The following is a 12734-nucleotide window of genomic DNA, read 5'->3' as shown; positions in this document are numbered from 1 at the left end:
ATGTGCTGGAGGATGTTCGTCCACCGTTATGCGCATGACTTCATATATATATATATATATATATATATATGTATATATATACATATAAATATATATGACCACGAGATCACAATCCTTCCAGCAGACAAGGGTGATGCACAGTTGTTCTCAATACAACTGATTATCAGGCACAGATCTCTGCACTGCTCGGTGACTGGAAACCAACTTCCCACCAACGACTGTCAACTGACGGTCATTGGCACTTGGAGCAGGGTTCCAGTGACATCATCGGCCTTGTGAGAGGTTAAATACCTGGATCTCCACACCAGTTAGTTGGACCAGTCCTGGTCCAGTCCTGGTCCTGGTCTGAGTTTTATTACGCAGGCGTTATCTTCTTTCAACAAACCTTGCAGGAGTTCAACCGTACTGCTCAGACAAGCACACCCCCCCCCTCTTTAGGTAAACACACACATGCAGGATCCGTACTTTCTCCGCATGATGATGAATATGCTCGAAAACGCTGATCCTGATGGATTAGGGGGATGCTGCAGGGCCGTGTGTGCCACAAGGCTGCTTCACTCGCACCGCACGGCACAGCACAGCACAGCACGGCACAGCACAGCACAGCACAGCACAGCACAGCACAGCACTCCTCACAAGCGTAGAGGTCATCCGCAGAGCTGATCACAGCGAGGCAGAGGGTGACACGGTGGACAGCTGGATCAAAAGCATCCGGAGCAGAGACACACATCCACGGAGGCACCGTTTGAAAAAAACATGAGATGGAAACGCAGAGAGCCGAGGAGACACACACTTTAATGTAAAACCTCGGTGAGTGTATTCACATCACGTGAGGCGGTGAGTGCGTCGGGTGGATCGAGATGAGGTTGGTGTGACACCGCAGAACACTTCAAAGCTGGCAAAGCAGCGTTTTGTTGTACCTTAAGTGTAACAGACGTTTCACATCCCGGCGAGGTTCGGGATCTGACTGCACGCCTTTGAAGTGTGAAAAATACATCCTTTCCTGCTCGTTTTTTCGTTTTGCTGCTTTGCTTTCAAAAGGAAACAAAAGTTGGACATGAAATGTTGATTTTCAGCAGGTGAGAGGGCGGAAACCACGGAGGCCGACCCGCGGGCTGTCCTGGGGTCCGCATGTACTGATAAGAAGAGTAATAAGAGGACTGTCGGGCCCTTTTTATGTCCGTGTTAAAGCTGAACAATTTCCCTTTGTAGATCTCAGGATGTGTTCAGTACTCCAAGGTGTTTAAAGGTTGAACATGTAGAATATTTATTAAAAGCTATATTTGTCATCCCTCTCCTTTTTAGTCTGTTTTTGTCTCCCCCTGTCGGTGTTTTCCTGTATGTGCTCCCCTTTGTGTTTCCCTGTTGTGAGCTTGTTTTCAAGGCAGGTGGTTCTCGTTGGCACTAACCCGTCTGTATATTAAGCCGGTCCTGAGCTGTAACAGAGGCTCCACCAGGATGATATCTGGTGTTAAACACTAGAGCGGTGATCTAATAATGCAGTGAACACATTTGGAAACAGTTAAGTCCAAAGTATGATGCTGGTTAGAAGCTGGCACAGATGCATGCTGAGATAATCCCAAAGCCAAGGTTACATTGAGGGCGCACTCACACTGTCCTTCTGCATCGCGCCCCGTGCTTTAGGGTCCTTGTCCCCCCCTCCAGGCCCGTTTGTACTCACACTACCTGGGCCTCGGAGAATGCTTCTTGCTGCCTATACGTCATCACGCCGTAACACGTCACACGCATTGATGACGTCATGGCGATGCGTGGCTTTGTTTCCAGATCTTTCCGTAGACCTCGGAGTTTTTGTGCGTCTTGTCGACTGTTTTTGAATCTTTTCATCGACCAAATCTGCAGTAAACACTCCACCTCCGCATCACACCAACGTGAACCTTTCACCGCCATTGTTTGAAATGTCCGCGCATGGTCCCTCCTTCTTTTTTCTATGTCCCAACAGGCGCACAGGAAATGACCTCAGAACCGCCGTAGGCCTCGTGCTCGTACACATGCAAACGCGCTTTACAACACCTCTCTCAGACGGGCCGTGGACGGCCAGCTGGCCGCAGTTATGCGCGGAGCGGGTGCACTCACACTGGTCAAACACACTAGGCTTTAGCCGAAAAACCTGTTTTGGCCCGGTGCGGAAGGACAGTGTGAGTGCGCCCTGAAAGTATGTAACACCTTTCCTACAAACCAAAAATAGCTATGCATCTATATATAGAAATGTCTCACCTCCCTTTGAGTAAAGACACGTGATGTGTGCAGGTCGAGGGATAGATTTTATTTCTCATTATATTCACTGTATTGAAAAATCAGAACCAGTACCAATAACCCCACGGTATACTGTAAATGAGAAAGGCCACAAGTTAGAGGACAGTTTCTCCAAACATCACATGGACTAGGATGCTGTTACACACAAAAGACGTTTTCCTTCTCAATATTCAAAAGAATGTGAACAAATGTTGCTAAAATATATAAAGTGACTGGTCCAGCCACCGTCCTAAACCTTCTTTAACAGGGGAACATTAAGGTCCAACGGTGAGTTCCCTGAACAAATGAACAGCCTCGTATTTACAATAGTACCGAAATCATTACTATGTCGTCGTCTTTGGTGGCATTTTTCATTCACTCTCAGTATAAAAATTGTAAATCTAACTTTTAAAGATAATTATCAAACACAAACATAAAATTACTAAATCATAATATTATAGTGCAACATTTGTTTTCGCCCAAACCAACGTAAATATCAATTATTTGTCTTTTTAGTGCAAAACGATTCCGCGAGCAATGTCAGTTTGTACTTCCTCTTCAGCCAATATCAAAAATAATATTGTTATAACTTAGAGTCTTTCCCAGGACCAAAGCAGAACATTACACACACACACACACACATATATATATATATGTACACACATTTTCCAGTGTGTCCTTCCACGCATTCGCAAAAGAATAACAAACCTATCCACAAAGGAAATTACGTAAACACAATTTACGTTTGTGCAAAGAGTAAGCTTTGGGATAACGTCCACTCAGCGATACAGACACATGCTGGGGCTCTGATACAGGTACATGTAGGCGTCACAGAACAGACGTTTCGCCACGCCTTTCATGTCCCGAGGCACCTGACTGGCCAGCTCCGTGGGGGACATTTCAAGGTACGTGCTGACCTCGGGGCAGGCGTGAACCTCGGGGATGTTGAAGCCGTCTCTCTCTCCTGGACACAACGCATGACTGAGTCACTGAGTGTACTTTATGTGTGTGTGTGTGTGTGTGTGTGTGTGATGAGACGAATGCAGAACAACAGTGCCCTCACCTTGTCTGTCTGCCATGCTGTCAAAGAAGATCCAGTCTTGGCTCTCGGGTCCGTATTTGATGAAGGACACGTAGTGGCTCGTCTCGATGCAGAGCACAGCGAACAGCTCCAGCTTGTCTCTGATCAGAGTGTGAGGTGCGCCGCGACCCAGGTAACCCATAGGGATATCCAGAGCTGCTGGGTGATGGGACCGCCGCTGAGGATGAGAGTGCACCTGGGGCGAAAAACATGCAAAAAGGACAGTGTTTGGTATTTTTATTTAAATCAATTTTTTAAAATCCTGGTCATGAAAGCTGGGTGATGACCGGAAGAACGAGGTCGCGGGTCCAAGCGGCCGAAATGTGTTTCCTCAGGAGGGGGTCTGGAGTCTCCCTTAGAGAGAGGGGGAGAAGTTCAGCATCCGTGAGGAACTCGGAGTAGAGCTGCTGCTCCTTTGTGTTGAAAGGAGCCAGTTGATGTGGTTCAGGATCATCTGGTAAGGATGAACCCTGGGCGCCTCCCTAGGGAGGTGTTCCAGGCACGTCCAGCTGGGAGGAGGCCTCGGGAAGACCCAGGACCAGGTGGAGAGGTTAGGTCTCCCCACTGGTCTGGGAACGCCTCAGGATCCCCCAGTTAGAGCTGGTTAATGTGGCCCGGGAAAGGGAAGTTTGGGGTCCCCTGCTAAAGCTGTTTATCCTGCGACCTGACCCAGGATAAGAGGCTGAAGATGAGATGAGATGATGCTTAGGCCCGGTGGGGTTCAACTAAAGCTTGGCTTTTAATAATCTATTATTATAAATATAATCATTAAATGATATATAACTGATCGGATTCTTCACTTTTGCTTTTCACTTTGACACTAAATCCTCCTCGACCGAGTCTCCTCACATGAGGAGTGAAATCTGACTGACTGAAATAAAAGAAAGAAAACAACAGTGTGGCAGAGGGCACGAAATGTAATCTGCGTATGCACAAACACTGTAACATCGCTGACACCGAATGCCGTGGCAAAGATACTCTATGCCCCGTCCCCCGTCAGATAGTCAGCATCTGCTGTTGTGCTTCCACGTGCTTCCAAGAAAACCTGGCAGAAACACTTTGATTGGTGCAAAACAGTTTCTACAAAACAGGTTCAGCCATAGAAAGAGATTCAAAAAGAACTCAGTCATGTTTCTTGTTTCAGAGCTGGTTAAGTGTTAGTACACGGCAGACGATGACGCAGAACACACCTGAGATGAACACGTTCTGCAGAAGATTTTGAACCCTGTCGGGCTGAAGAGTGGATCTGTGAAACAGTCTGTGCACTCGACCTGGGCCAAGTCTCCACACAGCATGCACTGCTGAGGACCTGAAACACACACCACATGTTGTACTCACTGTGCACATTTGTGTTTAATCATGTCAGTCCTTCTGTGTGTGTGTGTGTGTGTGTGTGTGTGTGTGTACCTTCAGAGAGGAGGTCAGTGATGTCCAGCTCCAGAGAGGGAATGATCTTGTCAAACATCTTGAATTTCTTCCCAAAGCGAGGCATCTGCAGGATGAGGCAGGACGGCACCTGCACAGTGACATAAGAAGATTCCAGTTCAAATGAACTCATTCAGATGCAGAGAAACTGTCCAACAGAGACATCTACTGGAGTACCAAAGGAAAGCATCAGATAAATACATTTCCTACATTTGTCACACTGAATGACATCAATTGAGTTGACGTAGAAGCAGAAACACCAGTGATGAGGTCTGGGAGTATGTTGCCGTCAGAACAATTCCTCATGAATCGGTTAATTCATAAGGAATTGTTCTATAAAAGTATGAAATATTAAAAAATGATGGTTGTTAAAGCTTAAAAAATGCAACGCTCTATGTTGCCTTGACCCCATACGTCGCTGAACAGTAGAAGAAGAAAAAGAAGCAGAACAAGAAGAACAATAACAAGAACAAGAAGAAGGGGGAAGAAGAAGAGGGTAGAAGAAGAAGAAGGGGAGAAGAAGAGGGGAGAAGAAGAGGGGAGAAGAAGAAGGGGGGAGAAGAAGAATAAGAAGGGGGGAGAAGAAGAAGAAGCAGGGGGAGAAGAAGAAGAAGAAGGGGGAGAAGAAGAAGAAGAAGGGGGAGAAGAAGAAGAAGAAGGGGGAGAAGAAGAAGAAGAAGGGGGAGAAGAAGAAGAAGAAGAAGGGGGAGAAGAAGAAGAAGGGGGGAGAAGAAGAAGAAGAAGAGGGTAGAAGAAGAAGAAGGGGAGAAGAAGAGGGGAGAAGAAGAGGGGAGAAGAAGAAGGGGGAGAAGAAGAAGAAGAAGGGGGGAGAAGAAGAAGAAGAAGGGGGAGAAGAAGAAGAAGAAGGGGGAGAAGAAGAAGAAGAAGGGGGAGAAGAAGAAGAAGAAGGGGGAGAAGAAGAAGAAGAAGAAGGGGGAGAAGAAGAAGAAGGGGGGAGAAGAAGAAGAAGAAGGGGGAGAAGAAGAAGAAGAAGGGGGAGAAAAAGAAGAAGAAGGGGGAGAAGAAGAAGAAGAAGAAGGAAGGAGAAGAAGAAGAAGAAGGGGGAGAAAAAGAAGAAGAAGGGGGAGAAGAAGAAGAAGAAGAAGGAAGGAGAAGAAGAAGAAGCAGAACAAGAAGAAGAAGAAGCAGAAGAAGGAGAAGAACAACAACAAGAACAAGAAGAAGAACAAGAAGGGGGGAGAAGAAGAACAAGAAGAAGAAGCAGAAGAAGACCTTTTATTTATCCCGCAAGAGAAATTCATTTTTCTTTTGTGAAGTGTTCTCGGCTGAGACAGAGGTCAGAGCGCTGCTGCAGCATTTCATGGTTTACACACTTCTAATCACAAAGCAAGTCGTTCCTTTTATTATAGTTTTGATCATCGACGGCCCCACATTTAACATCCACACAGTCACAGCCCTAACCGACAGTATAAAGAGAGATCTCACCTCTGCCAGCTTCAGTGCTGCGGAGTGGAAGGAATGCTCCAGGAGCTGCTGGACTGTGGGCAGCACCAGGCTGTGGTTCTGATCCAAGAAGATCTGATAGCAGTAGCTCTCCTGCACTTCACCGCCCGCTGAGCTAAACAGGAGAAGGAGACAAGGGTGAAAGTTGATAGAATTCAATCTACAGTGTGACGGGGAAAATCCTATTCAGCTGTGGTGTGACCGTACAGTTTGAGTAGAGGATCCAGTGCGAGGATGTGGTGCATGATGACAGTGAGGAACTCCTCTGGATCTGAAAGAGAGAACAGATCAGATCAGCAGTCAGAATAAAAACAAAACAAAAGAACACGCATCAGCCGTGCTAAAGCTTCCAGACGGAACAGACCCTTCTCATCCGTGGTGAAGGAGTGACTGTAGCCGTGTTTCTGCAGCTGCTGCCGGAGCTTCATGATGTGCCGCCCTTCCACAAAGCCCTTCCTGCAGAGAACATACTCGTACTATAACATTTCCACAAAGATAAGGAAACGTTTTGAAAAAAATATATACAAACACACACACCGGCGGAGGGGATTCACGATGTTATGGAGCAGCGTGTTCTGAATGGGAGCATCCTGAGGCTCTGTTGATTTAAACAGCATGGAGTCCAACACCGAGGAGCAGGAAAACAAGCTGAGAGCAAAGACAGACACGAGAGTTACACATTACACCGTGTTCCAAATCAAAAGGCAAGATTTTATACATCGATTGTATTCCTGATGTCTTCTTTATCTGATCTCATCTTCAGCCTCTTAGCCGGGGTCGGGTCTCGGGGGCAGCAGCTCCAGCAGGGGACCCCAAACTTCCCTTTCCCGGGCCACATTAACCAGCTCTAACTGGGGGATCCTGAGGCGTTCCCAGGCCAGTGTGGAGATCTAATCTCTCCACCTGGTCCTGGGTCTTCCCCGAGGCCTCCTCCCAGCTGGACGTGCCTGGAACACCTCCCTAGGGAGGCGCCCAGGGTTCATCCTTACCAGATGATCCTGAACCACCTCAACTGGCTCCTTTCAACGCAAAGGAGTAGCGGCTCTACTCCGAGTTCCTCACGGATGCTGAACTTCTCCCCCTCTCTCTAAGGGAGACTCCAGCCCCCCTCCTGAGGAAACACATTTCGGCCGCTTGGACCCGTGACCTTGTTCTTTCAGTCATGACCAATGTTTTCTTTATCCATTTAGAAATTAGAGTTTCTTCTAGTCAGACAAATTAGTTGTATGGTAAGGATGTCCTCTTCCCTTTTCTTAGCTGACAGGTCCGGCTGTACTCCAGCTTTCCTCAGAGCGGCTGTTTTCTTCCGGGTATGACGTGTTTTATGGAAACAGCTGACCGGCTTGAGGGCAACACCATGAACGAGGGAAGAGGGGGCAAACTTGCTCCCACACACATGGGCCACCATTCTCTGCCAGCGGCACCGGGGCGAGGAACGACACAACCGGGGCCGGGAGCTTTATTTAGAAGTTTCCTGGCCCGGTCAGCTGTTTTCATAAAACATGTCATAACCAGAAGAAAACAGCAGCTCTGAGAAAGGGACGTCTTGACCATATAACTAACTTGTCTGACTTGAAGAAACTCAACATTGCACGATTTTATTTTAGTTTGTTTCAGTGCAAACAAGCTGAACTATAAAGACGTTAAAATGCATAATATTATTGTCCCATGTTCGTCGTTCTGACCTGAAGAGGGCAGCATCCATATAGCAGGAGTTGCAGTGGCCTTGGATCCCCTTCATTCGTCCGATCAGAATCTGGTTTACCTGCTCTGCACTGATGGGGGGAACAGTCTCCTGCTTCCCTGCACCATGCTCTGGCTCTGGCTCTGTCTCTGAAGTGACACACAAGCGTTACGTATGAAAAACCACAACACAGTCGGCAATCTGCATGTGCGGCTGGTGATGAGTGCCGATGCAGTGCTGCCTCTTTGTTCGAGCAACAATACAAATACAATGCGTGTGGTCTGTACCGTGTGTGTTTTACTGTGGGTCAGGTAAATCCACTTTTAAGTGTCAAACTGTGCAGCTTCTCCAACCAACACATCAAGCTTCAAATGAAATACGCATCTATCCAGGGGCGATCTGAGTGAGACGAGCATACTTGTTCATTTGAATCAATCTCCAGTTGTTTCCATGACTGGAAAACTAGTCCCTGAATTCCCAGGTCTACCTGCATGTGTGGGTGGAATGTGTACGTAATAAAAAAACGCAGGTATCCATATACTTTTGGCCGTATAGTGTATTTACTTATAAGTACTTTTCAGCCCACAGCAACATAACCGACCTGTGAACAAAGTGTTGCTCGAGACCGAGCATGAATGAGTTTATCTGTGTTGTTCTGACCTGCGTTGTCCTGTTTTGGCGTCCCGTCGCTGTGATCAGCTGATGTGCTCTGAAATCGGGAGTCAGGGCGGCAGGAGCTAAGTTTTACAAACAGAGCTCTCTTCGGGGGGCAAGAGAAGAAGCGCTCACTTTTGAAGGTACCGTCACTCACTCCGTTGTCTTCCTCCTGGAGACGGAGACACAGAACAATAACATCATTACAGCCTAGACTGATGAAATGAAGAAATCCAATGCAAAGCAATTCTATGCTAATTTTCCCCATAACTGTACAAATTTAAATTAAAATGACATCAGTATATAAAATGTACCAGCTCTAGTCCGGCTATGGGTCCCTGTCGACCGGACAGATTGCCGATCCAGCGGATGATCCCATACGAATTGCCTGTAGCCACGGAAACCTCCACCACAGAGTTCACACTGAGATCCAAGTACAGATCATCAGAGCTTGCGTCCACCGCCGTTGTGTCCACCTCCATGCTCTCTAGCTCTACAGTGGAGAAAATATTATTTGGGTCACTTTTCTGAGCAGTTCAGCTTCACACTTCATCATGTCGAGAGCTGCTCAAACCTGCAGGCACCTCCCCCTTAACCACTAACTCTAGTGGCACTTCCACTTCTCCGCCTCTCTTTCCATTCTGATCTTTGTCCTGAAAACAACAACAAAGACAAATTAGAAATGCGGTGCAAACTGCTAAGTCTTTACAGAAGGAAGTGGCACATCTTATTTTAAAATCTGAAGGTTTGGTTGTGTGAGAGAACTCAAGGATGAGCAGGAGCGCACAAACGTTTCCGTAGACCTCAGAGTTTTTGTGCGTCTTGTCGACTGTTTTTTGAATCTTTTCATCGACCAAATCTGCAGTAAACACTCCACCTCCGCATCACACCAACGTGAACCTTTCACCGCCATTGTTTTAAATGTCCGCGCATGGTCCCTCCTTCTTTTTTCTATGTCCCAACAGGCGCACAGGAAATGACCTCAGCACCGCCGTAGGCCTCGTGCTCGTACACGTGCGCACGCTCGTGCTCATACATGTGCAAACGTGCTTTACAAAAGCCCACCTCTCCCAAACGGGCCGTGGCCGGCAAGCGGGCCGCAGCTAGGCCCGGTACGGTTGCACTCACACTGGTCAAACGAACTAGACTTTAGCCAGGAAACATCCTGGGGCACGGTATGGATGGACAGTGTGAGTGCGCCCTAAATGGACACCATTTGTGATAAGATTTTAACTGAAACACAGAAATATCACTTACTGTGGAGATCTGAACGAAATCTTCCTGCACATACAACACCATTCCATGCTGACACTTATCACCGACAAAGTAAGTGACTCTATCTCCTGGGGCGATCTCTTGGGTTTGAAGGTGCGCAGGGCTGGAGGGGGACAAGGACCCGGGAACCACAGGCCTGACTCTGGAGAATGGGGCAAAAATGCCACAATCCTTCGAACAGGTGAAGAGGGTTTTATGCTGGTACTTTCCATCAGTCGTCCCCTTCCCCCTTTCTTCTACCTAGGGTTAAAAAAGAAGCATAGCAGCACTTCTGTGTGTGTGTCACTTGAATCCAATGCCTCTATTAATGCATAATTACATGTTACTGTTACTAACATCAGGCTCAGTTCACCCCACTTCTGGTGCTAACCAAGTACATATTTGATTATTGCCTGATCAATGATTTAAGGCACAAAACACCACATTTTATTCCTGTGAACACCACAAACTAAGGTTGTCAAAAGTATCAATAGGTTTGTTTCCATTAGGCTCGACCACCCGGAATGAGGCGGGTCTATTTCACCAAAACGCCCCTAATTTGCATGTGAGTCGCTCGAGCGGCCGCTTGTTGAACCCGTGGGAAAGCAGGCCACATTTATCCTAATGGACACACGCCTTATACTTAAAAAACTATCAATATTCACATTCAATCGTATCGACAGTGTCAAAGCTATGGACGAAGCAGATCTGAAATCAGATTTTCAACCAAAGGCTGCACAGCACAGATGAAATAACAGGCATTGAATCTACTGCGTTGATTTGTGTCCAGTGACCTTTTCTGTACCAGCACTGTGAGCGGGACGTTAATATATAAATAAACCTGATTCTATTCAGCTATATAGCGACGGGGTGGATGCAGAGGTATCAGAGATGCATCTCTCAAAACCCCAGCCCGAGCTACATTCATGGACAAATACCAGTAGGGGAGAGAGAATTCTATTTTTCTGATTTTGTTGTGTACAACAATTTTAAGGAGCCAGTTGAGGTGGTTCAGGATCATCTGGTAAGGATGAACCCTGGGCGCCTCCCTAGGGAGGTGTTCCAGGCACGTCCAGCTGGGAGGAGGCCTCGGGGAAGACCCAGGACCAGGTGGAGAGATTAGATCTCCACACTGGCCTGGGAACGCCTCAGGATCCCCCAGTTAGAGCTGGTTAATGTGGCCCTGGAAAGGGAAGTTTGGGGTCCCTTGTTAAAGCTGCTGCCATGCGACCCAACCCCGGATAAGAGAAGAAGATGACATGAGATGAGACAACACTTTTAAAAATCTCACCTGTAGTTCAACACCAAAGAACGTTCCTGATAAGGGAGACGGATATTTTGGCTCTGTGAGTCTTCCGACGTAGCGAACGATGCCTCTGAGCTTCTGTCCTTCTTCCTCCACCGTCACCGCGGTCCCCACGGTGAGTCCTTGTGCTATTCGGAGAGCATCTCTCTCTCTGAACCACTTCAGCCTCTCTGCGTCGTCGGGCAGGGCCAGCAGCAGCTCCGCTTCCTCTGCAGGCAGCTCTTCCAGGCTACTCACCTCTACACTGTAATCTAATGTCGATCGTGCGCCGAAGAAGATGACGGGACACTTTTTGGGAGAAGTTCTGAGTGACGCTTTGTGCTTGTTTGCACTGACGTAGCATATTTGGCCAACGTTGATGTGTCTTAGGTATTCAGGCTTTTTGGTTACGATGAAGTACAGGTTTGTTGACGTCATGGCGGTGATGTGATGGAGCCGGGTACTGTAACACACACACACACACCAGGGTACGTACACCTTTTCCAAGATCAAACGCAAGCACGTTCAAGGTCCATTTTTCCAGCACTTTACAGCTGGTGTTAATAACACATTTCTATCATACATATATTATTATTATTATTAATATACATAACTCTTATACATTAAAGACGAAAACTATAATTTAATCACCTTAAAACAGATGGTACTATACTAAAAACATCTTAAATTGTGTTGAGAAAGAAATGCGGATACAATTTCGAGCATTTTTAAAGTTTTTAACCTGAATTCAAGCATTTTTCAAGGGTTTCACACACACACACACACACACACACACACACACACACACACACACACACACAGAGAGGTGTCACTACAATAAAAACAAAACTATCATCAAGCTAGCTCGCTAACTAGCTACAACAACTACGTGCCGTTAGCTCAACTGCCGTTAACTGACGAAGTAATAGCAGGACACGTTAGCTATGACGTCACAAGTTGCATTTAAAAAGAGCTGATGTTGTTATCTTCACTTTATCAAACATTTGTGACGAAGTTAGCCTTACCTTTGACTCGTTTAGCAACTTTAAAGTTTGCTTTCTGTTTTGTATCTGCGCCGCTTTAAGTTTCACTTCCTCTTTCACGTCATGTCGGCGTCATGGACGTCTCACGCGCGCTTCTGATGGGAAATAAGAGTTTGTTTGTTTGTTTGTTTGTTTGTTGTAAGCCACGTGAACAGCGTGGGTGTGTTGACAGAAGAGCCCGTTAATGTCTGCGGGTATTTTCACTGTGACGCTGTTGTTTTCAAATCGGTTGACAGCCAGCAGCAGGTCCGTGGACAGCGGTGAAGGGGAGTGGAGCCCTCAGCGCGGTCTTACAGGTGTTGTGACGTATTCAGCGCCCCTGCCGTGAAATGCACTCCCTCTATGGCAGGCGCGCACAAGCCACTGAGTGTGTGTGTGCATGCGCATGAAACCGACTGTGGTTACACAAACTAGCCCCATCTATATTTCTTAAATGTTCATACCTCAATATCTTTAATTACAAATTAATATAAAAAAAATGAAAATAAAAAGCCTCTCAAATTGAATTCTGACCTGTAAGACACGACTCAGGGATTATTACACAGGCTGTGCCGCAGACGCGTTCTGTGATTGGACGGCAAAACACACGTC

The 12734-nt window shown here is 46.8% G+C and overlaps 1 protein-coding gene across 2 annotated transcripts; it reads right to left on the bottom strand.

The window, feature by feature from the left end:
• Positions 1-2306: 2306 nt before the first annotated feature.
• cyldl (cylindromatosis (turban tumor syndrome), like) lies at positions 2307-12388 on the bottom strand. Of its 2 annotated transcripts, none has more exons than XM_083940290.1 (15): positions 12126-12388; positions 11107-11563; positions 9819-10076; positions 9136-9214; positions 8876-9054; positions 8568-8733; positions 7909-8056; positions 6749-6871; positions 6588-6679; positions 6431-6494; positions 6206-6338; positions 4742-4850; positions 4525-4643; positions 3317-3530; positions 2307-3217 (listed from the first exon to the last, which is right to left on the bottom strand). In XM_083940290.1, exons 2-15 carry the CDS (start codon positions 11536-11538, stop codon positions 3033-3035), a joined length of 2301 nt encoding a protein of 766 aa, XP_083796416.1. In that variant the 5' UTR covers positions 11539-11563; positions 12126-12388; the 3' UTR covers positions 2307-3032. The 2 variants fall into 2 exon arrangements, with proteins under 2 accessions (XP_083796416.1, XP_083796417.1); XM_083940291.1 differs by having other exon boundaries at positions 6761-6871.
• Between the last annotated feature and the right edge of the window lie 346 nt (positions 12389-12734).

The sequence above is a fragment of the Echiichthys vipera genome, assembly GCF_963691815.1.
Source record: "Echiichthys vipera genome assembly, chromosome: 3".
NCBI lineage: Eukaryota > Metazoa > Chordata > Actinopteri > Perciformes > Trachinidae > Echiichthys > Echiichthys vipera.
The sequence above is the reverse complement of the archived record's forward strand: the minus strand, read 5'-3'. Positions and strand labels throughout refer to the sequence as shown.